Source organism: Chaetodon auriga, chromosome 8 (genome assembly GCF_051107435.1).
Source record: "Chaetodon auriga isolate fChaAug3 chromosome 8, fChaAug3.hap1, whole genome shotgun sequence".
Classification (NCBI taxonomy): Eukaryota; Metazoa; Chordata; class Actinopteri; order Chaetodontiformes; family Chaetodontidae; genus Chaetodon; species Chaetodon auriga.
In genome coordinates this window covers 21,338,404-21,363,886 of record NC_135081.1, presented here as the reverse complement: position 1 = coordinate 21,363,886, position 25,483 = coordinate 21,338,404, and the positions used below count along the sequence as shown (strand labels likewise).

At 41.7% G+C, this 25,483-nt stretch overlaps 1 protein-coding gene across 2 annotated transcripts in view; it reads left to right on the top strand.

Annotated features, from left to right (window-relative positions):
* Nucleotides 1-4,493: 4,493 nt before the first annotated feature.
* Nucleotides 4,494-25,483, top strand: part of ntrk1 (neurotrophic tyrosine kinase, receptor, type 1) — a 31,124-nt gene continuing 10,134 nt past the window's right edge. The window contains exons 1-11 of one of the 2 annotated variants that reach the window (XM_076736839.1): nucleotides 4,494-4,678; nucleotides 11,110-11,184; nucleotides 12,810-12,881; nucleotides 17,126-17,194; nucleotides 18,395-18,549; nucleotides 19,403-19,545; nucleotides 19,833-19,971; nucleotides 22,135-22,467; nucleotides 23,457-23,474; nucleotides 23,568-23,626; nucleotides 23,709-23,811. In XM_076736839.1, coding sequence (XP_076592954.1) covers nucleotides 4,494-4,678; nucleotides 11,110-11,184; nucleotides 12,810-12,881; nucleotides 17,126-17,194; nucleotides 18,395-18,549; nucleotides 19,403-19,545; nucleotides 19,833-19,971; nucleotides 22,135-22,467; nucleotides 23,457-23,474; nucleotides 23,568-23,626; nucleotides 23,709-23,811 — 1,351 coding nt within the window. The remainder of the gene's footprint in view (nucleotides 4,679-11,109; nucleotides 11,185-12,809; nucleotides 12,882-17,125; nucleotides 17,195-18,394; nucleotides 18,550-19,402; nucleotides 19,546-19,832; nucleotides 19,972-22,134; nucleotides 22,468-23,456; nucleotides 23,475-23,567; nucleotides 23,627-23,708; nucleotides 23,812-25,483) is intronic. The other variant, XM_076736840.1, reaches the window with a different exon arrangement.

Here is a 25,483-nt window from a genome sequence, read left to right as displayed (position 1 = left end):
ATTCTCAGTTTTATTGTATTTTTGCTACTTTTTTTTACTGTTTAATTCTTGTATACATTTTGTGTTGTCTGTATGTTTGCTACTTTGTGAAATGTCACAAAGAAGATGAAGGAAAAAGTGAATTAGACGCATTTCCATCAACTTGTTTGTAGCAAATAAATTGGACTACACAAAGCGTAGTTTCATCACAAGTTGGCAGTATAGGCTATTACGCATGTCCGTTTCCGTCAATGTTTTCTAATGTGATGCTTCAAAGCTGCAGAAAAATAGAATGATGACAATGCTAACGTGCTTGTTTCAGTTGAATGAGTACAGTTGAATATTTACCCTCTTTGTTTAGGTTGTTAGCATTAGCTAATTAGCACATAACAACTGATGGGGATGGAATTAGTTTTGCAGGTATTTTGTCATATCATCAAAGCATTGGACAAGTCAGGGATCGCTAAAGTTAGCGCGGTTCATCCTGAGGGGAGCGTGACTGTCTGAACCAGATCCAGTATTTGTTGAGACGTTTAACTGAAAATGGCGGAAATGGGGAAATCATCTGGGGACCATGAATGTCTGTACAAACCATCAAATAATCCATCAACTGGACGTTGAGATGTATTGCAGTATAAGTCAATACTTTGACCTGCAGGTGGTGCTACTGGAAGGGTCAGTGGGATTCAACCTCTGTGGACTGTGAATATCTGTACAACATTTCATGGCAATCCCAAGTGGTGGATTTACCCACAGAATGACAGCCATCACCATCCTTAGAGCCACACTGCCAGCATGGTATAATTAGGCAAAACACATGTTTAAAAGAGGTGGTAGTTTTTAGCAAACACCATTCAAACAGCAGAAAATCACACATTTGTTGGAGACTATTTTCAGCTGTGGATTAATGCACATTTGGTGTCTGGAGAATATTTCAGCAGCAGTGTGTGAGTGGGATTCTTATTTATTTATTTATTTTGTAATGGAGGAACATGTCACCCACGGTGTAGCTCACTGATGTTTAGTTTTGGGACAACAATGGAGCTCCATGGCGCAGAGGAAGTTTTATCAGGCTTAATCCTTTCATCTCATTGTATGCATTGATTTCTTGAAGATATGCACCGTGTGTGTGTGTGTGTGTGTGTGCGCACAAGAGAGATATAGAGGGGAAGTTGGGGACACATGGTGGAGATACGGCTGGTAACATGGTCAAGTCTATAACACAGGATGCAACAGTGACCGTGTCTGTTCCCTGTGAGTGGAGTCCTAACCAGTGTATTTATCTTTGGCGTGACAGGGAGAGATTGATTCAAAAGCCAAGTGTTGCAATTAACCCCTTCTGTGGCCATCAATCACCATAATGCATAAAAACAGTAATCTAATTAAATACCCAGAGAGAAATGAGGCCATTATTATCTGTCAAATGTCCACTACTTCCAAATGATGTGAGGTTGAAAATTGTCATATGGCTCGTCGGAAATGAGGTAGTCTGTCAATTAATTGTGTGTATTGAAATAAGCAGGACGGACAGACATGAGCATGATTTGGTAAACTTAAGCTGCACCACTTAGAAATCAGGAGACAAAAGACAGAATGCAGTCATGCACATGTACATGAAGTCTTTGCTGGAATACATGACTTTGTTTCCAAAAAAAAAAAAACATTGTCGAACAAAAACATAAAAGCTTGGAAAAACACGGACCATAGTATGTTATAGAAAGCAGCTTTATCCGAGCGTCATTTATCATCGTATAAGAATAGGCGATATGTTGTTCAGCTGGTGGATATCTCATTGAATAAAGCTCTTCATATCATGTCTCATATTCATCCATTGTTTAGAACAGGCACATTTCAATGGATGTTTAATTCTAATCGTCAACTTTGTAGAGTTAACGGGCCTCTGGAGGAAGCTGTGATGTGTGTGGGTGGTGCATGAAAATGACTTGATTGGTTATTGTTGTATCAGGACTTATTGTGTTGCTGCTGGTTTATGATGGAGACTCCTTATACCAAGTGACTGCAGTTTCCCAGAAAATGAATATATATCTATATCTTACAGAGGAAAACACGAACAGAGGGTAACCAACTCTTTTTGTACTTTTTCACTGACTTGGATGTAAGACAGGTGACATCAGTGTTAGAAAAGTGGAGGAAAATCAGAGATACATAATAGAGCAAACGCAATATAATGAAAAGATGTTCAACTCTGAACAAAAGTCTACAGACACGCTAGCAGCTCTGTGTTCAGACCATCTGAATTTAGTCTATTGAGACCGGTCTTCACATATAAGTATGCGCAGTGTGTACAATAAACTGCCAAATAAAGCTGGACAATTAAAGGAAGTGGTCCAACCTGCTGATATGATATGATCGTGTTGTTAATTTTACCTCCAGCAGACGCTTCCCATTTCACCTTTCAACTGATCTGCTTGAACGCTTTAGCTGCGGATAAGATGCTCGTCCCTCCACACTATTTGCTGATCTAAGACCAAGAAAAAGGGGAGTAAAAGGAAGAGTAATTAAGCCACCAGATAATCCTGACGACAGCAGCAAAAATGGCTATTCAGCTTATGGCCAGTAATTGTGGTCGGGACACTATGACCTTACTCGTGCAGAGTAACTAAGAGGAATGGGGGTGGGGCACAGTATTTGTCCCATGGGAAAAAAGCTCATGTAAAGAACATAGAGTGAGTGTGATGGACAGCACCAGGGCTCTGCAGCAAGTTCATGTTAGCCGTCACAGGATTAGAGCCTGTCAGTGATGCAGTGTGGACTTCACCTGCCAGCATGGCATGGTTTCATTTACAAGCTCACATAGGTCTGTAATGTGGAAGCTGCTTAGGAAATATTATTTACATTTCTGCTGGAACAAGTCATTTATCAAGCACAAATGCCAACGATTGTTTTCAGCTTCACGAAGGCTGATTTGATGCTTTTCTCTGTTTTGTGTTGTCAATTGAATATCTTTGGGTTTAGTACTCTGTCGATAAAACTGATAAATTGATCAAACTTTTGGAGGGAGGTCGACTTGCTACGATCTTGATTGATTGCAGTGGCAAAGTACTGCTTCGTCAAAAATAATAGACAAATAATAGAAATGTTGTAGACTGATAAATAAGTTTCCCCGTTGTTGCTTTTCAGAGAAAGTTGACTCCTGAAAACTAGCCTGCTGTCGTCTGTGGCTGTCCTCATCTGTCTGTTGACCCTTGCCTTGTTGGCCTGTGTTGGTGTCATCTCCACCTCTTACAACTGTTAAACGAAATCAACAACTTCTAAACTGGCTAGTATGTTACCCACAATACAACTCGACAGATGGCGGTTCAGTCTGAGATTTGGTTGTGCTGTGCTAGTAGCGGCTGATGAAGCCTCGAGCTGCCATCCTCAACCAGAGATGAGGACCAGGCTAGGTCTGATAGTTGTCTAAAATTCATTCAGACAGAGTTTTCAATGGAACATTTCTGCCTGATGTCTGTAGAAGATTTTTCATTTTGAAAATCCAAATGCTGAGACTAGCACACTGTGTTAGGTTTGACAGCAAAGTATAGGACAGTAGCTATCACCCAACTGTTGTACATACCCCTTGAAATTAGGGAAAGAAACAAAGATTGCCTATTGAGCGTTTCAAAATCACATTGTGTGAAAGTTGTCTATAAGCCTCACAGAGCTCAAAGCAATGTATGCTCTTGTGATGACAAACAACTAACTCAGAGACCTCTAGTCCTCTGCTTTCATTTCCTATTATTAAATCCTGCTGGGAGTTCACACTGTTGAAAAACAGCTTATTGTAGATAGCTTGGCTCACTACCCCTCCCACTCCTCCACAGCCATTAAATTCATCACTGACCTCCCAAGTCTCAACAATCACAAACCTTCCAACAATCAATTCTCCCAGGATGGAGAGCTCCATCCGTCCATACAGCAGGATGTTGCCACGCTGGTGTTAGTGCGAGTGTAAGAGTGCAGCTGCCTGCATCCAGGCACCCAGGAGCCCTGACTTCTTGGCTCTGTTTGCGCCTCGAGCTGCTGGCGGGACAGCAGACCTCTCACCCAGAGGGAGCAGATGAGATCTCCATCACCATATCCCATCTCCTCCTCTCATTATCATCATCACACACCCTTCACCCCAACCCCTCCCTCTTTCCCCTCTCGCTTTCCGAGGTGTCTGGTGACTGTGGCCCCTGTTATCTTGCCCCTCCCTTCATTGTGGAGGAGAGGAAGAGAGAGGGAGAAAGAGAGAGGCTGCAGCCCACTACCACCATGTCCCCAGAGGCCCCTTGCCTGCCTGCCTGCCTGCCTGCCTGCCCGCCCCTCCTGCTGCTCAGTACAGCTGTGGCTCAGTACCAGACCCCGACCAGCTGGGATCTTAACCCTGCCAGAGAGCCACGTGAAGAGCCACTGTCTGAAAGCCCCTCGCCTCTCTCACTGACTCTTCATTAGGTGAACTATACAGACACTAACTCCAAGTACAGCTGCCAAACCTCTCCACTGGTGCTGAGAAGATCCTCTTTTTCAGCATGGCTCTGGCACCCCGGGCCCTGGCGCTGGTGCTCGCCCTGCTCAGCCTAGCGCCGGCGCCCATCTTGGGAGGCTGCCCGTCGGCTTGCAGGTGCTCTTTTGCCATGCTGCAGTGCGTGGAGCCCGATGGTATCTCCAGCATCCCGGTGCTGGCAACGCAAGAGAGCGAGAACATGACAGAGATGTGAGTATGATGTGTCACCTGCTCTGCATGTGCCTCTCAGTGAGCGTGAGTGTACCCGACGCGCTGACCTGCCGTGATATTGATGGTTTGGAAAGCTTGATTTTCTCTGTTTGTGTTCCGATTATCACTCTAGGTTGGCGGTGAGTTAGTGTGGAGTGTCTCAGTGGGCAAAGTTTTGGTTTGCATAGGGCCATTTTCAACTGACTTCATATCTGATCTGAAGTTTGAGGTTAGGAGAATATTTGTGAATTATTTTGGGTTTTGTCCAGTTGTTTGGGAGAGTCTGTTCATGTAGTCCACGTGTTAAATGTTGTAACCATAGAAATGACTCTACAGTAAGTGGTAAGGTTTTCTGATTGAGTGATACAGAAGTATGTGATGATACAGAAGTATGTGATGGAGGAAGATGGAGCTCTTACATTGACTGTGTCATTCAAGGTTGTGCAATAAAGTTGCTTTCCAATGCTTTGACTGAGAACAAGAAGTATTTCTCTGCACGCTAATGAATGATGGTTTTCCCTTAAGTTGAATATTCTGTTTATTCCTCATGATTTGTGACATGAATTTGTTATTAGCAGAGTTCTGACACGAGCACGGTGTGCTTGTCCAGTTTTGTTTCTAAGAGATAACGATGATGTCTCAGCAAAGTACAACAGCAAAGTATTGGAGAATATCTGGCTTGAGTCCCTGAAGATCACAGATTGTCTGCCAGGCTTTCTTTATTTCTCATTATTCAATAGTCCGATTCTGCATGTTTTCACATCACGAGTTTGTTCTTCGTGTTTATGGTGGCCAGATGCTGGTTGATGTAAAGTAAATACTGCTCTATGAGAGTCATTAGCATGGCAGTGATTTAGTCCCTCTGGTCAGTGGAAATCAATTATGGATTACTCCTGACAATATGTGGCGTAGAGTGATGGGAACTGATGTCCTATCATCCAGTGTGGCTCACAGCGTGGCCTCAGGGTCTTCAGGGTCTATTGACTTCACCAGGAAAACCTCACTACTCCAGTTTTCTGTTTTTTATGTCATCAAGTTTATCTGGTCACATGTTGCCAGGTTTAAGATTTGACTTGAAACCTCCTTCTTGCTGTGATGCCATTTTTTGTGTTAGCAGTGATCTTTAGATACGCGTAGTTTTTGTTTAAAGCCTCTGAAAGTCGCTTTCAAGTCTTACTCTTTTCTAAAAATGTAATTATTCCAAACATATTATAATATTCCAAATTTTGAAATATATCCATCTTTTGGTATCATTTATGAGGAGTTCAGCTTCATCAGGACTGTGTGGTTTGATCAAGTTATCACCAAAGCACAAACTCTGTGACTTCAGCGGGACTTTTTGTCTGCTTCCACTGTAATAAACCACAAACCTTTTTGACATGTACGATATATTCTGCAGGGAGAAGGTCAAGATGTGTTCTGACGGTTACCGAATTTAGTGCTTCCTGTACATGTACCATAGTTTTATTCATGGCGGAGACTCACATGCTGTAATCTGTGATACAGTGGCTGGAGAAAGTATTTTTCAATTTTTGAGCCTCAAATGCAAATTCCATTTCTGATGAACTGACCTGAGGTTGTTTTGATCTAATTCATGTTCCTTTGCTGTGGTTCAACCAGCGCCCAGAAGATGAAATAGTCAAGATGGCTGATGATGTTCACTTGATGCTAGTTTGATGTAGGTAGTCCTTTACCGCCATACTTGGCGTCCCCGGGGTAATGTGTTTGAATAAAGCCCGTCTAAGTTATTGCTCAGACGAGCTGAGACTTCTCACTCAAGTACAGCATGTCTGCAGCAAATGACTGTTATTTAAAATTGGCTTTTTGAAACTTTGGGTGGAAAAGAAGTAGAAACTGACCACCTGTGATTTAAAGAGGACTGATGTATTATTATGCAACCCACCATCAGCTCCAACATGGAAAAGTAAATGTCACTCTCTGCACCACCATGCTGTTCTCTCTTTGTTCCTGTCCCCGGATCTGAGCAATTAGCACTTGTTAAGAAGGAACTACATTTGTGAAACGCTATTTCTTTGGAGCGAGTCAATTTACTGCCGCTTTCTGCCTCTATTCACCTATACCCCACTCACCTCTGCTCCCCCCCCCCCCCCTTTCTCTTTTCCCTCCCTCTCTCTCTTACCTCAGAGGTATTTCCTTGTACCTGCAGCTAAACGTGTTTCGCAGAGCACAGGGTGAGGCTTGACATTCTCTCCGAACCGTTCAGTCAATAAGTAAGCGGTCCTTTCTCTGCTTCTGTTTACCGCGGTGCTCTACATGCCAGCAAACAACAACACTTTGCTGTATTGGCAGTGCAAGGGAATATAGGCGAACAAACAAGGGGCCATTAACTGTGGAACAGGGGCTGAAATTCATCATACACTGAGTTATAAATTCAATTTTGTGAATTGCCAGTCAATGCCCCCACCCAGGAACAATAGATGATATACAACCCACTTGGCTCAATCCAATAAGTAAGGGCGATGGGTGATCCTGGGCCCACCTGCCCTGTAATCACATTATTGCTGTGTGGGTCAATCAGACATGAATAAAAAGGTTTGTGTGTTCCAGCTGACAAACAGAGAACTGGAAGGTTGAAACAATGCCACATGCTGAAAGTGGCTGTCATCAAGTAGATATTACTGCAGGTTTTTTTTTTTTGGTGTATGCACTACACACTAAAATACCATGGAACAAAATCTATATTCAGTTCACTGCTGTCTACCTGTCTATATCTGTCTATACTACTTTATGCTTTTACTTCGATATTCCACATGAAAATACTTCACTTTGTACTCTACTACATTTGTTTCACATCTTGTTTTGTGAATACCAGGACAGATTTTACACAGAGAGGCATTAAAGAAAACCTTAAATCTGGTGATAATCATTACTGTAAAATTCTCTGTAATCAGAAATAGCAGCATACCAGGAGCAAAGGTTGATGCTTTCTCCAGAGAACAGGACCCACAGAAAGCATTGGAAGTGCTGCAGCCCTAATGTGTCACATGACCCACTAGAAACCAGAATCTGATGTCTGCTGTCTTCAGCACCTGCGGTCGTGTCTCAACAAAATGTACTTTAAAAGCATTTTTTTCTACCGCATTTCAACAAAAATTTAGATTCACAATAGCTTGTGTTTGCAGTCTCTTTTGTCTGCTCTCGACATGCACAGTTCTGGGAATTCACAAAGGCATGTAATGAATGTTTTTATCCGTCTTTCAGTTCAAGCAGTGGTCAACAGCAACTGGCTGTGACCACAAAGGTCGGCGCAGTTCAGGTCAAAGTTCAACAGATTTGATCTTTTGGATGGAATGTTTTTCCACGATAATGTGAATTTGCACATCCTGTCATCAGATTTTGATTAAGATTTTGCTAAGTTCTGCGCCAGTTAATGAAAAATGTCACATAGTTACAGTTTCCAGTTACCTCATCAACAACTTTGCTGATTTCTTCCAGCAGAAAGTAGTGTGTTACTGTGAAAAGTAACTTTTTAGTTACTTCTTAAATGTCTGCTTTGAAATGCTTCCATTGGTAAAAGGTGTGGATGGTTTGGTTTGGTTTTGGTTTGTTTGTTAGTTTGTTGTTCTACGTTCCAAAATACAGATCTTTTTGTTAGTGTTTGTACTTTGTTCAGAACATGGTGGTTTATGTGTAATGTGTTTAACCATTAGTGGTTCCTGTGTTGAATGTCATCATATTATATCTATTATAATGCATTTGTCTGCTGTCTAGAAGAAAGTAACGAGTCCATTAGAACATCTGTTATTTTTGAAAATGTAATTTAGTTCTTTTTCTAGTTACTGGCAAAAGTAGTGGGATTACATTAATGCATTACAGTGTACTGCATTACAATGCATCATCACCTTTTCCAACTGCCTCTGCAGACTAGTGAGAAGAGGACAGAGAAAATCACAAACACAGAAATCTGTCGTGAAATAACACAAGTGATTCTGGCTCTGAAAATATGTTTTAAAGATTTTTGAAAATGTGCGTTAAAGATTTTTCCATATGTATGTGGTGGAAAATATGTCTCAGCATCATTCCATGGAGTCCCATTGCTGTTTCATAGTGATACTATATTGTACAATGACAGTAGAGCTGGACTTGTTTACTACTGGATGTAAATGATTAGATTTTTATAGAAAAAACAAGGAGAAATGTGTTTTCTTATTGTTAGTTCACATGGATGCATGGCCTTCACTGTGCACAGTGATGTGTGTGTTTAACACTAGAAGGCTGTGGATTGAATGTTTTCGTGGTCATCTGCTGAAGGACAGTTTTATCATGCTTCTGAGTTTAAGATGTTTATGTACAGGATGATTGTGTGACATCAGAAGTTTTTCAGGTTTGAGATCTTGGATGATTTTGGTTTCATAACACGTCTTTCAGACTTGTGGAAAGAAAACATCCAAAATACCCATTTAGGCGTTTATTTTAGTTCAGAATTATGCTCTGGACATGCATGCAAATTAGTCCATATTTAATAGATAATATATAATTTGCATATTTAAACATCAAATTTCAGAAAACTTGTCTTAATGTAAATAATCAACTGGGGAGCCACCTGTAGTGACACCAGTGTGATGTGGAAATTTCGAGTGCAGTTATGTTCAGTGACTGTTTGGTGAAGCGGGAGACATCTTGTGTCCAACAGTTACGAAATGAAAAATATTTGCACGTTCGCAGATCTTAGATTTTTAAATGATGGAGAAGAAATGGATGTTTTTAAGGATTTTGAACAAATTCAACTTTTTTGTCGAAAAAATGTCTGGAGGAGCTCTTCAAAGGGAACTCACATCAAGGTCTGTTTGCAGACATACAGCACATCTGAAAAAAGTTGTCTGTCATGAGTCTTTAACATGAAATGTAGAGGACTGCAGTGCTACATCTTTCTGTACTCTCTATTTTCATTTTATTCACAAATTCAGGTTCAGTTTGAGTTTGCTGTTGTTTACATGTAAACCTATCAGGATTTGTTTACTTGCTTAGTGCATTTCTGAAATTGTTGTGCAATAATAAGTTTTCCTTGAGATTTGCATCCAGTAAGCTGACCTTTAAGTAATTCATGCTTATTTTATTTGCCTTGGAAATATGTTAATGTGTCTGGTTGACATTGATGCACATATCACCTTCCATTGTGGTCACCTCAAGGCTGTCACCTGATAATAATGCAGTTTTTATTATAGCTGGTTCATTTTAGTAGTAACTGAAGGCTTTCTCAAAGGTATTATGATGTGTTCAACAGAGGACTGAAGACATTCAGGCTGATACAATCCTTCATTGGTTGAATCCAGCCAAAGAAGCGTCCTCCCTAAGCTAAATGGACAACATTCATATATGGCACAGGAGGGGGTGTAGTGAGAGGTGGAGGAGGGCAGAGAATGGGGTGGACAGTTTGCTCCGGTGAGATCCTTGGTGGGTCTGATCAAGCCATCTATTCAGACATCTCATGAAAAGAGCTGGCTGTCCTTGCATTGAGTGCTGAATTGATCTACAGCTCACTAGTAATTTTGAGGTGGCTTACGAAGAATTTCCCATCAGCCTCGTCTATCCGTCATGTCTTAAGGCTTTTTCTTTTTTCCCCATGAGCTGGAGTTGAAGTTCTATTTTTCTTTAACAGGCTTCGTAATGCTTGTTAACCTCCCTCAAGGCTCCATATGTGAGCTGTGTGGTTTGTGTGTCTCTGGACATCTCTGCTGGGTTTGCTGCCTGTTACCACTTTGCTCAGTGGATGTGAAGGAAGTCAGACACATGTCAGTGGCATTGCATTTGGATGCTACCCCTTTTTTTTTAATGTGTTTTCTTTATTTCGTTATCATCCCACATATTCACAAAACCATGGTTTCACCTCCCACCCCCTTCCGTGGTTGCATGTTTTTCTTCTCATCCCCTTTCCGTCCTGTTGTTTCTCCCGACTCTGAATAACAGTGCCTTTAAAAAGGGTTAATGGTTTGAGTAATTAGCTTCTAGAGAATTGACAAAAAGATTACGGAGGTGACTAACTCACTTCAGCCTCTCCTGTTTCTCTCAGTGTTGGATTGTCATCATCAATATATTGGTGTTTCTCAGCTGTAGCTTGAGTGAAAAAACTGAGAAACTTTTCGTGGTCTTGTCTTTGGTATGAAAGGTGGAAAATCCCTCATTTGCTGTCATCTGTTCACCTGGAAAACTCCTAATGATGAACACAAATGATGATGAAAGCCTCTTTTTCATTATTTTGTACATCCCTGGCTAAAGAACTCATTAATTTGTTTTTGTAATTTTCAAGTGTTTTGTTTCCTGTTTGTCTGTTTCATTCAGCATGGGTGTAATTCAATATCTACGCAGCAAAAAGCTGAAGGGCATAACAAAATGTATGTATTTACATTGCAACTCTCTCTCTCTCTCTCTCTCTCTCTCTCTCTCTCTCTCTCTTCTTTTTTATTAAACAGTTACATAGAAAACCAAACGGGCCTGGAGAATATAACAGAAATTGATCTTGTTAACTACAGAGAGCTGAAGAACCTGTAAGTAATGCATTTCTCCCAACTCGGACAACTTTGTATAAGACAAAGCTCGTTGTTCGACAGTTCAACATCCAGATAGCGGACTAACATGTTGTTGTACTCTTGTGTAACACTGTACTGAGAACTGTTTGTTCTGTAACTACAGTTCTCGATACGTCATTCCATTTAATTGACGCTCAGTAAGCCTCCTTTTACTCACTGTTGCTACGCCTGTCAAGCTTTCTGCTCTCAAACGTCACACGCAGCTTAGCATTAAAATGATAAGGTGCTCTTAGTAATTTTTGAAACAACAGGTCCTTAATTACAGGCGGAGAGTAATAAAAGAAGGTTTCTCATTTTGGATGGATGGTTGTCATTTTGACATTTGAAATGACAGATTTTATCTGCTCTTGCTAGCTGGCTTATTAAGCTAACATTAGCTCCATGGGTTGGTTGAAAAGGTGTCTCCGGCTGACTTTTTAATGTTTCTATGTTTAAAAGAACACTTATAATGGCTAATGATCATGCTAAAAAATTGCTGATTTCTCAGGCAAAATTATAATATTAGAGTAGGGACAACATTTAGCACAGACTGCTAACCTGGTGTAACATAACTCTGTTTGGCTGCTTAGCTTATGCATTTGTCTGTTCCATCAGTTTTAATGTTACAAGAGAAAAGTCTTTTAAGATGAGTACTAACTGATGTGCTGCTGGAGTATAAACCTCTTCCAGTCCAATAAAGAGCAGCTAACGTTAGCTTAAACTTAACATAGCATCCATGACTGCCTTCCACACACTTTCTTACACTTTTAGTTTTTGGTTTTGGAAAGGCTAAAAGCAACAAAACACCCTCTAAACTCTTCTGACGCTCTTGCTAATGATAATCGCTCAACCCCATACGCATTGCTTCAACATGTGGAGAGAGCCAAAGCTTGACAGGCTTTGTATGCATAGTTACAGTTGCTAAGACGTGATTGGACAATCACAGTGTAGGTTTTTAGCTAACGAGGTCAGTTACATTACTCTTAGTAAAAACAGTTAAAACAGTTTATTGGCACTGGCGTTATGCAAGGGGGCCTTGTCACGTTGAAACATCATCTCTTAATTGTATCTACAAAGTTGAGACATATTACTGTATACTATGGAACAGGATTCTCCTTAAACAGAGCTAAGGAGCCATGAAAAACAGCCCCACACAAAAGTCCACAGAAATATGCATATAAGGTGTCCACATACTTTTGGCCACCATCTGAAAAAGCATTTGTTAGTAGTAGGATTGAATATCTTTAGTGGAGAAATCAATTGAGATTTCTGTCTGAGATATGTAAAAGTTAATAATAATCACTGAAGTCATTTTTCAGGGAAAATGTTAAAACTCATTGGTTTTGGCTTCTCAAATGTGAGTATTTCTACAAAAGTAAAGTGAAGATTTTGACTGTTGGTCGCACAAAACAAGCAATGTGCATATGCCAGCTTTGACACTGGGACTTATTATTGGCAGAATAACCGATAATGACAATAATTAAACCCCTGCTTGTATCTGTCTCACACAAACTCAGTTTCAAGTTTCAGTGTTTCTGAAATGCTTCATTTCTATCGGAATGTGTTTGGTTTTAGTGCTCATTGTGCTTTCTCTCCTTCTCCAGCACGGTCACATTATGTAAGCTGAGGTTCATTTCTGCCAATGCCTTTCAACACAACCTCAAGCTGCAGTATGTGTAAGTATCCCTGTTGATACAAAAGGATTGTCTTGCCGTATCTTGTCATGTTTTGACCTGTGTGTAGGTCAGCCTATTTGTCGCTGTCACTCAGTACTCAGCCAGCCCTCTAATATTGCTCAGGTCACATGAAGTGAGAGCTGCGTTTCTCAAAATCACAGTGACTCAGTCTCAGTCAGTGTATTACTCATCCACAGGTCCGGTAAATTTGTGAGCTCGTTTAAGATACTGAAACCACAAATTGCATTCACTGGAGGGAGTCTTTCTTGATGGATATTATGTATATAGTCATTCTTCCATCCAACTGTTTGTGACGTATGATCCCATAACATCTGCAAGCAGGTTTAGACAAATCAATATACTTCGGTATGGGTTCCAGATTCTCTAATGTGACTTTTTGCTGCTTTTCTCAGTTCTAGGTGTTTATATATTGAGCATTTTTTGGGGTTTGATCCACTGGTCGGGCAAAACAGGCTATTTGGAGACATTGTTCACCATTTACTGATATTTTGTAGGCTAAAAGGAGAAACTAGTCATCAGATTAAGTATTAGTGATAGTGAAAATAATCTTAAATTGCAGCTCAACGTCAATAAATTCTGCTGTCAATGACAAAAAACTATTTGTTTTCCTATTTGCTCCAACACACTGTAGCACAGAAACATCCTGTTGTGAGCTGTTGGTAAAAATCAATTCAGTAGTAACCACCTCCTTTTTTAGCAGTCCTTTAGAAAACAAATTAGCAAGCACCCTGGTAGTTAAATTGCAACCTTTTTCACATTTTTTTTCAGTTTTTAAAGTGACATAACTTGTGAACAGTTTGGCTGTTCAATCCAGGCACAGCAATAAAGAATACTGACGACTTATCGACTGGAACCATCTACTCCGTCTATTCATCAGCAGCTGACCCTTATCGCCACCATCTTGTCCTCATCGTTTTACTGACTGTGCGACAAGTCCAATGTTGTTTATCTAAAGGACAGGCGGGTTTCGAGGACCAGAGGGGGGGCAGTGGAGGTGGTGGTGGTGAGGTGGGCGGGGTGAGCTCGAGAAACTGGAGAAGACATCCACCAGTCACCTTTTACTCGCTCACTTTGGCGGATTATCGACAACTGATGCATAATAAATACACTCCACTAAGGGTCCATTATCACTTAATCAATATTTCACTGTGGAGGGAGAGGGTGGGCTGGGGTTGGGTGGAGGATAGGGGCTTCTGTGTGACCGATGTGTTTCTGAGATTAAGGGGGGCGGACTATAACCAAACTAAGCAGTGGATGTAGCAGCTGGATCAGCTTGAATCACTTTCCTCTCTTCCCTTGTGCTCTCGTCTTCATCCATGATTGTCCCGGAGGTCAGTCATCGTTTATGTAATTGCATTCTGTTCTTAAGACTGGCGCAAAGAAAACGAACGCTATTCCCGTCTCTGCTCTTCCCAGTGGACCCAGGCAGGAATCGAGCTGGTAATGGATAAGCCCCAATGGCTAACCCATCTGACATGAACTTTTGGGAGCAAGGAAAACAAATAATTGAACCCGTGGCCCTGCCAGAGTGAATATGTATTGGCTTCCATGTGCACGCTCCCCAGTGTGGCTTTTTGTCATCTTCTGAGGGAGTTTTATTTACAGCCTGGTTCCTTGGCTGTCTGAGGATCATATGAGAGCCACTGTGATGATATTTTAGTGGCCTCAGAGGGTTGACGAAAAGGAATGTGGCCCGCAGGTTTATTATGATAGCCTGACATACACAATTTTAGTCAGATTATATTATTGTCGTTGATTTTTACATTTTTTGAAAATGCTAAAAGTTAAACAAGACATAAGAGCCCACACCCTCCTGGTTGACTTTTAAAGCTGTACTTGGGCACAGGGGCGCTTTAAGCTAAATGCTAATGTCAACATGCTAATTAAGTGGAAACCACAGGGGCTTATATTTATTTATTTACTTTGTTCACCGTCTGATAGCTTGCTAAGATTTTCTGTTAGCACAAAACACAAAGTACTGCTGAGGCTCATGGGAGTGGCATTCATTTTGCTGGTAACTAGTATAAAGTAAACCAGAAGTATTGGACAAATTGAAATTCTGATGTGATGATGGTGCAAGATGAAAAGTCAGACAATCATCAAAGTGACTACAGTTTATCCTGAGGGGGATATGAATTTGTGTACCAAGTTTGATGGCAGTCCATTCAATAGTTGTTGAGATATTTCATGTAAAAACCACAAATATCAAACCTTCTGGAGAATGTGGCTGTCGAAATGTCATGCAATCCGTCAGCTTACATGTGCTGCCATTGATCGTGCAGCCATGCAGCTAGCATGGTTAAAAAGAATCAGTGTTTTTTACCAGCACACTGTATATAACTAGTAAAATTTCTACAATAAAAACTTACTTACCCAAATGCGATTTTCTGGTCTATGTAGCTGAGCGGCGTCCTTCCTCCTAGAGGTGTTTATGACTCTGGACTAATCACCTAATGTACTGAACTCTAAGCAAACACTGAGAGGTGTGCTGGAGGTGTTTGTGAATGTAGCTCCTGGCTGGTGTGAAATACTTGCCAAGGTAATTGATCAGAACCCATTTGGATGCATTAACATTTTCCACTGAGAGTACTTCAAAGCAGGTAAGATTTGCTGTGAAAGTGAGCAATCAAATCACAGCGTGACTCAACTGCAGAACAGGACTATCTTACAACAACGAAAAGACCATCTTTACTTTATTTTTTCTTTTATCTGGCCTGAGAATAGTTCATTGTTTTTCTGACAGACTTCTGCTCTTTCTCAAAACAACATTTGAGCAGATCGCAAAACTCATTTCAGATACACTGCTTAGGCACGGTTCCCTTATCGACTGTATATACAGGTGTCTTTGTCTGTTCAGGTGGTTCTTTCCCCTCATGCTAAATATTGAGCTATTAGAAAAACAGCTATTTGTGCCATCTGGAAAATAAAGCATTGGCAAAGCAGAAGTCCCATGTGTAGAAGCTTTCTTGAACTAGGTACAACATAGTTTGCATAAGTGTTGTTGCTATAAAACAGCAGAACAGGAAGGGTTAACGCGCAGCGAGCGGGTCATTGTTACGAAATAAACCCTTGATCCAGACGCTGGTCTCAAGACCAGCCCGAGAGAGGAGCTGGACAGCTGTGATCCTCAAACTGTGAGTGCTGTATCTCCTTCAAATCCTGTCCTATTTTCAATAACATTTGACAATTTCGGTGAAATTGTGCTCCATGGGCTCACAAGAGTACCACACTGCTTGTCTGTTACAGTAGCTGCTGGTCTTTTTTTAGTGGCTAGAAAGCTGTAGCCTCAGGAGGACAAAGGAATAAATGCTTTTTAAAACTGGCAGCGGGACAGTTTGGATTGCCAGCCTCAGCGAAGATGCATCTCATGTGATTTTCTGTACATGGATCTTTGGCATCTTTATGGTTCTTGGTCTTAGTGAAAGGTCCTGTTTCAGAATAAAAGAGTCCCTTGTTAAGTCTCCCTTGCCCTCTCTGCCTCGTCCTGCCAGGACCAGTCCGCTCGCTGCGTTCACAGACATCACCTCTGAACGCGTGACGAGCTGTGAATCTGTAGCTCAGAGAAGGGCTGGTGCTGCCTGACATCTTTCATGTTTTACATCAGTGGCAGATGTAAATACCTTACTGCTGGATTTGAGGGCAGCATCATCTATTGTGTCAAACTTTGAAATGTCAACATATACCCGCCCTACTTGTTATGTAACTGGCAATTGAGTCATTTTTAATTTGGAATAGATGCAATAAAGGGCCGTAAAACCTGATTGAGTTTCTCTACCCCGGATGTGTCAAAAGGTTGTTGTCATTCTTTTCAATTAACCAGTATTTAAGCGCTACCATAGCCCAGCCCATGACCAGACTCTTTGTGTGTTTTAACCTCTCGCTTTTTCTACATTGTCTTCTTGTTACCTTTTTCTCTTCTTTAATGGAGACAGTTCAGCCATTAACCACGAATCAAAGGGTTCCTGCTCTTGAAAAATACTAAAATGAATAATGGAAAAGTCTCCCACTGTGTTTTCTGGTGGAGTAATGGAAACCTTATTTCTTTCTTCAGATTGATGTGACTGGAAGTGGTCCAGAACAGTGTCCATCCACAGCAGCGGTCTGCTCTTCAGAAATAGCAAACAGTAGAATGCTGTAACTGACCAATCAGAATTGAGAATTCAACAAAGCTGTGTAATAAATGTTAATTATTTCTTGTATCTTCTCTCTCTTTTTTTTCCCAGGAACCTGGCATCAAACTCTCTGGAACACATCTCCTGGAGGGTGTTTCATTTTCTACCACTGCTCAACCTGTGAGTCCCTTTAAATCCGTAATGAGGGCACTCTCATCCATTCAAATACATTTGAATTCCCAGGAGGTCAAGTTGGCCATAAAGGAGAAAATAATCTTGCTGATTGGGCTGCTCAGCGACAGAAGGAGCCAAACTAGCAGTAGTCCAACTGCCTTTATCACCACTGCAAGTGTGCTCAGCGCGCTCATTCAGTGGAAATGGTAGTATCTGTTCATTTAGCAGCCTGGGTCTTGGTTCAAAGTTGCTGATTGCCTTTTGTTAAACTGAACCCATCGTCTTGCCACAAATGTGGTCAAAGTCAAAAGTTGACTTTAACATGATCATCAGTGCAGAATGTGCCAATGCACAGAGGTTCATGACAAACCGCTTCACACATACGGATGATTAGGGTGAAGCCTGGCTAATAGTTAGCTAGGCAGCGCACCTGTGCAGCCATAGGGGACTTTGCCTGGCTTGAACTTGAATGATCAGGCCTGATATCAAACTCAGTCTGGCTGAAATGAAAATCTTCAAGTTAGAAAACAGTTTTATAACATTGCTGCAGCTATATTTTTATTCACCAAGGGCAACGGTATTTTTCAGTTCTAAAACAAGACAGACTGAAGATTTCTTTTTGCAGAGAGAAAGAGGCTTTTGTGCTCTCGGCTCACATTAAGATGTGCACTAACAAGTACAAAGACGGCAGGTAAAAATACTAAAGATGCTTAGTAAAAGTAGAAAGATGTTAAGGTTTAATATAGCAAGAGGCCTTTCAGTGCCCTTGTAGTCTTATGGCAATGTGTTTTCACCACTCTTTCACACAGGTTAACTCACAGGTGAACATACTTCATAAGGCGTTTTAAAATGAACTACTACTGCCTTTTGAAAATTGACATCCCTCTTTTCAGTGCATGGCAGCAACATGTTTTCACCCATCGTGGCTAATAGGGATTTTGAAAGCAGAAGAAAAATAGAATGATTATTGAAGATATCTAAAGGTTTTAAATCAGAATTGTGAATGTTTTTTAATAATTTCAATTGGTTTGTGGTTTTAAAAGGAAACTGTTTGGGAGGATATCAGTGTATTATATCAGTTTGTCTGTGGAAATCATATTTCTAATCTTGTCTTTCTTCTTCATTCTTGTCAGACGAATGAGTGAAAAAGAATTCACATTTGAATTTGTTGCCAGTGGAGCTGATTTTCCTCCTTTTTCTCCTCAGGGTTTTGAGGAACAACCCTCTTGTTTGCTCATGTGACCTCCACTGGCTCCAGCAGTGGCAGCAGAATGACCGCGCTGACCTGGACAGCCAAATGTTGTCTTGCTTCATCAGTGATCAGGAAGTGTCCCTCAACTCTTTGGTGATAGATAACTGCAGTGAGTTCAGCTTTCATTTGGATATCTGAACTTTGTTTTGCAATGTGTTGTGTTGTTATGCATTGTTATTTGTCGTGCACATTTATAGTAAAAGAGATTAGCAAATATCCTGAAAATATGTATTTTTCAATGCATTTAAAGTCTCCCTTCACTAAAAAATGTATTTTACTTGTTGTTACTTTACTTGTGTTTGAGCTTCACTGTGCAGAATGATGGATGTGTCATACTCTAGAAGGTTGTTTTCATATTCATCTGCTGAAGGGCAAAGCTTCCCTTACGCTTGCTTACACAAGTAACAGTGCATAAACACTGGGAGTGGACTTCTCAGTGATGTAGGACATATTTGGTGTCTCAAACTTGAGAACTGAAAAATATTGACATATAGTAGGAGATGGTTCTTCTGTGGAAATCCCATATCAGACACAAAATATTCAAAGTAGAGTATTTTTCTTTATCTTGAAACAAGTCTGGAGAGTATCTTTAGATATTTTATTGTAAAGTTCTTTAATCTTCATGTTAAGCCTCCCTCTCGTGTGTTGAGTTCTAGATGATGCAGTTTCATCCTCTTGGCTTCAAAAGGAAAAATAATAACAATTTGTTGTTCCTATTCGGCGCGTTAATGCCTTCAACAAGCAGGTGCAGTGAAATGCAGGGAAGAAATGGGCTCAGCATTGTTGCTTTAATCACATACAGTAGGAACATCTTGTTGCCAGGAAACATATGAGAGAGTTTTTGGCCCTGTGCTGTGTCTCTAAAAAAAGAAAAAGCCTCGGCTCTACGCTCAGTTGTAGCATCACATTAGTGACCTGTGCTCATCGCTATGCTCTCACGCCTTCTCCTCTGCTGCTCTCAGGTCTGCCTGAGGTGACTATTGTCAGCTCCAAATACAAGATCCAAGAAGGAGGCAACCTGACATTTGAATGCCGTGTGACAGGAAGTCCCACTCCCAACGCGAGATGGAGAACCGAGAAGCTCCACTCTGACTTCTTTACTCAGGTAGTGAAGACCGGATGTCATACAGATGTTTTCTGTTCTGCACACACAACATCTGTTGCATGTCAGTCGGTGCTGGAAGAGAACCTCTCCTCTGCTGCTCTTCCTGAGCTTTCTTCCATGCTTTTGGATTAGGATTTGCTCAGTTTGAAGTTCAGTTGGGTTCTGTAATCTATTGATCTACAGTAAAGTGAACTGGTAGCCTGTGTGCCTCGAAGTGATCCATACGTAGTTGTGACCAGGCTGCATTAACCTCCTCTGCTCTTTGTGTGCGCCATCGCCTGCTGCAGGAGAGAATCTGGGGCTCCACATTAGAGCTCGTCCTTCACCTCACCAACGTTTCCTCCAGCGACAACCTGCACAACCTAACTTGTGAGGCCGAGAACCAAGCTGGGCCCGGGGAGGAGATGGTACAATTGGACATTGAGTGTAAGTGTCTGCAAAATAAAACCACACTCCTGAAAGCTCCCAGGCTCAATACAAGTCGTCGGGCTTAATGGAGGTTAGGGCGAGAGCACACTGGGGCTATTTTTCTAGTGCAGGCAGGGTGGACAGCCAGAGAAAAGTAAAATGCACTGCACTGATTTCTTCTAAATGCCCTCTCTACAAATACGAGTATGTACCCACCATGCTTCTAATGGAGCTCTTTGTCATCCGTCACTCAGTCTGGCGACTGGCGAGAAGTGTTAGAATAATATGAGTAAAGTGCTGCAAGTATGGCTTGCCATTTAATTTAGGGATACAATGAGAGGACAAAAGAGAGTGAACTTCCTGGCCCTGCTCTTAAAGAACTCCTTCACCTCATATACACTGTACGTCTGTCTACATTACAGCTGCAGCTTGACCCGGGAGGCTGACTGTTGTTTTCTCCTTCCAGATGCATTAGTGCATCTGGAAGTTGAAGAACACTGAGGAATGACAGCACCCAGTAGTCCCACAGAAAACAGAGTCAGATGCATTAGTGATACATTACTGAAAAAATACTGCCCAAACAATATCGTATATCACCAACTCAGTGACACTCATTAGAAAATAAAGCCAAAAAAAGCGGGGGCGCCAATCAGCTGAGGCCAAATGCACAAGCATCAAGGGACAGATAATGAACGTCAGGAAAATGGGGCTGATAACCCATACGAAGATCTGATTTGAGCCTGTGCTAATGGACTTTTCCCTCCTACTCCGGAAAACCGCCTCGTCCGCAGTGATTGGCAGTCTGTAAATGCGTTAGTGCAGCTAATCTATCAACATCAGCCCCTCTGGTGGACGGACACTCGTTAACCGCTAGCCCTTTAATTACTCTTAATTACCTCCCAGAACAGTGGGTGTTTACTGCTGAGTGGCTCTCTGTGCCATTGATTCATAGCACTTGTGTGGCTTACCTTTCATAAAAGAGCTTTTCCAAATCGTGCTTTTTGTAATGTTTTTTTTTTTTTTACTTTAAAGTTAAAAAATGAATTCAGCTTTATCAGTATCTATTATCACCGAAGTTCATATTTTGTATGTAAAGGTTCCCGTTCACTATGAATCTGCCTTAATTTTGTGTATTTTTTCATACTGCTCGTTGTGTACCTCTGCAATGAGGTCTGAGAATTGGCAAGCTCATTAAACATAATTCTAGCTTTCTTTTTAACCCCTGCAGTGGAGTAGCTTGTGTAAGGTTAGTAGAGGTCTCTAATGGATGATTAGTTAAATGTGATAAACAGTGCTAATTTTCACTCAGTGTAACCGACTTCAGCGAGCCCTGGATAAAGAGACAAATGCCTCAGTATCTCCTTAGCGCAGCACTTTCTGAGGCTGGGTCATGGGTTAAGAGCGGCAGAAAGGCCCGCGTAGCATGAGGGGTCCCGGCACTTGAGAGTGGCGTTCGATCTAAACGAGGCCATTTCCTGCTTCCAGGTAGCTTTTGTGGTCAGGGGCACGACGACAACCAGGATTCATTATTCATAGCAGGTCAGCACAGGTTTGCAGTGTAGATGGAGAACATTGATTCATGGAAACTCAGAGGGAACCTATTGGCCACTTCACCTAACGATGACTTTGTTATACATGATACCTGATCAAGGTGCACATTAGAGCTTATAGGCTGGACATTTACATGAGCATCCACGTAACCGGAAGTAAAACTCTGTGGTGCCTGCACTGTATGTGAGAAATCTTGTAATTCGTAGTGCACTACGTACAAAATATATGATCCTTTTATCAAAGATGGTGCTTTGCTTGGGATCAAACTGCCAAACAGTGTATGATGCAGTTAAAATGAGCGCCAGCTCAACCAGCTATGACATTCAAGTACCACTTAGGATCAACTTGCAGCTCAAGCCAAGTGTTAGAAGAGATGACTGTAAACAGCTAGCGTGGCGCAGTTAAGTACTTTAGAGGTGCTGTTAGGCAACTTTTGTTACCTCTGGACAGAGCCAGGCTAGCTGCTTCCAGTGTTTTTGCTAAGATAAGCTAACTGGCTGCTAGCCGTAGCTTCATATTTATCATACAGACAAGACTGGCATCTCATCCTTTGTTTTTCATTCACTCTCCAAATCTACGACTTCTCTTCTCTAACCACCCCTAACCCACAAATCTGTCATCTCCCAACAGTTCCAGTCAAAATCCTCTTCCTGAGGGACGCTGTGCAGCAGCACCACTGGTGTTTCCCCTTCGCTGTAGATGGTAATCCTGAACCAACCATCACCTGGCTGTACAACGGCATCGTACTCAAAAAGTCCGCCTACACGTACACCCAGCTCATCCCTGACTCAGGTGACGGATCAGTGAAACACGGCTGTCTCTTCCTCAACAAGCCCACCCACATCAACAACGGCCGCTACACTCTGATTGTGGAGAACAAGCTGGGGAGGGACGAGGCCTCAGCCAATGGGATGTTTATGGAGAACCCCTTCGACCCGCTCGATCCTGAGGGGATAATTCCAGGTGAGTTCCTGAAACTGTTTTCTAGCAGCAGGATGTTTTTTCCGAGCAGTATCCCATAATGATCCGAGCAGGCCGTTTGGGCAGCTACAAGAGAAATTCATCTGAATATCTTATTATGTTGACATGATTAATCTGTTTACGGTTCATGAAGCAAAGAATAAGGAACAAATCAGAAAGGACCTGATACCTGATGAATCACTAATCCTGAATAACTCTGCATTGATGTCTAAATGGCAGATAATTATAAGCATTAATGAAACTGGGAATGGACATACTGACCACTTTCTTCATGAAGCGGTACAAACTGCTTTCACCAAGTGTACTGAGTTTTCATATTTCCAAAGCATTTTCAACACTTAGCAAAATAATATTTACAAATAAATTGTGAATTTTGAGTCCCAGAAGTTAACGGACTCCCACTTCCAGCTCCATGTGTGACACACACACCTGAGAATGGTATAGATCTTCTAATCTAACTCTATGTAATAATTTTATTTCCCAAACTGATGAACTGTTCCTTTAAATTAAAAAAAATCAACCAGTGAAATGATCATACCTTCAGATGGAGTCAGTATTATTCAGCTAGAATGAAAAAAAAACAACAGGTTTGAAGTCAAAATGACAAATTTACAAATAAGTTGGGTCCTAAAATGCAGATGAAATGAATACAGAGCTGCAAATCTAATGGCATCAATGTAATAAAAAAAAAAAAAAAAAAAAACTGTGCATAGAGACTTAAAGACTGGATATTAGATCAGTTCAGTAGAAGTGAACAAGAAGAGACACTGCAGTAATAATATAAGTGGTGCTTAAGAATATCTTGCATTATGTATACACAGATTCACTGTGGCGTGTTGAAACAAGGTGTATGTGAATGTTTGATGAGTGGCTAAATAGCCAGCACACCCTTGAGCAGCACAGGAGGCTTCTGTGGTTCTCTGTGACGTGTGTCCATAAACGTGTTTGTGTTCTCGCTCCCCACATGCCAGTCCTCGACGTGGATCCCAGTAAGTCTTTTTACTCTCTTCAGCACTGCATGGACTTGATGTGAGGTCTGTCTTCAGTCACTTCAACATTAAATTCTCATTTCCTCCCCGCAGTTCCAACAAACAAATCAGACATGGACGTGACGGAGAACCCGGAGAGTCGCGTGTTTGTGGTGCGTGTTCCCATCATCGTTCCCGTCCTGTCGGTTCTGTTCATGAGTGCGAGAGTAAATCTGCACGTCTTTGTTTCAACAGGTGTCTGTGGCCGTGGGTCTTGCTGTGTTTGCCTGCACTTTCCTTCTCATCATGGTTTTGGTCATCAACAAATGCGGCCAGCATTCAAAGTTTGGGATTCACCGTAAGTCACCAAGCATCACTCCCTTCGCTGCACGTTTACCGTAGCTGCTGGTTGATTAAGGGAATACTTCCTGTATTTATTCACTCATTCTCTTTCGTGCTGAGAGTTAGATGAGAAGATCGATACCACTCCCATGTCCGTACGCCGACTCTAGCTTCATATTTAGCGTGTAGACATGAGAGTGTAATCCATTATGTTATCTCATCTCAAAATGTTGAATTAGTCCTTTGAAGAAATCCTCCCTGAGTGCGTAAAGCAGCAACACACTACAGTCCTTATCTAAGTGCAGTCTAAACATAGAATACGTGTGACTCTCTCAGTCTGATGATTTGTCTTTTTGTGTGTTTCCCCAGCTCAGTTTAAAAATGGATCTTTATTTTTAGCATTATTTTAACATAGAGTTATGGTCTGTTAGCTTAGCGCACAGAGTGGAGGCTCAAAGATAAAACTTCCACCTATCAGCAACCTACTGATTAACATGTCACATCTTGTTACATCATGTTACATGTCAGCTGTGGTTTTACTTTCTGGGCTTTTTTTTAAACCAGCTGTTTGTTCCAGTCTTTATACAAGCTAAGCTGCTGCTCCATCGTTTACACAGACATGAGCGTGATATCACATTTAAAAATCTAGTACTCTGCAAATCAGCTCAGTCAGTATAATGGAAAAAACTCTTTTTGTAGTCTGAAAAGTTTCACCTGTGGCTTCAAGGTTTCTATGAAACAACAGATTTGCAGAGAGTCATTGATGCGATGTGAATTTCCGTAGCACTCAGCCTCCATACATACCACGCTGTGCTCGCGTGATAAAAGGAGTCTAACCCAGTATATGACATTGTCTGGGGCCAGAGCCACAGGCTGAAGACGTACATATCCGTGAATGAGCCACAATCAAACGTTCTGCCAAATTATTGTTTCAAATCGCAGATGGTTCTGTCAGCCGCTCAGAAGGTAATGCACAGGAGAGACGGACTAATATAGGATTTCCACTGAGCTGTAACTTTGCACACAGGCAGCCGCTGTGCTGGCCGTTCTAAAGTGCCTTAATTACTGCACGAGAATGGCGGCAGAAACCTCCCTTGGCCACCGCCACGTGGTGAGGGCCATTAAAGAAGATGGATGGATGGATGGATGGATGGATGGATGGATGGATGGAGGAACAGCAAGACGTGATATAGCTCCGCTCGGACCCCACCCCCCGACACACACACACACACACACATCTGCCCTTCTCACTCTCAAAGTGCCTAAGTGGGCCTGATTGCCTAAGTGGACCCTGCTCTCTCTTTCCTTCCCTCCATTGCCTCTGTGCTCTCTCTTTGTTGTTCCATTTTCTACCGTGTTGGACTCTGGGGGTTCTGTGGTTTGCCTTGCTGAGTGGGGTTTTACAATTTGGGCCCCACTTGTTTGGCTTTTAATACGCGCTGTAGTCAGGGGCTGCTAACCATTCAGGCTTCCTATACGGTAATTTTTTCAGTTCAGTGCAGCCTGATTGCTGCATGGTTGATGATGGTGATTATTAGAGCTCGTCATCATCTGTCACCATGGTACCAACAAATGTGCAACCAAGTTGGCAGCGAAGAACGTCGATTCCTCGAAGGGAAAAAATGGGTTCTGAATTGCTTCTTTTGATGGCCACTATAATCACAAATAGTTGGAGGCTGATTAGCTGT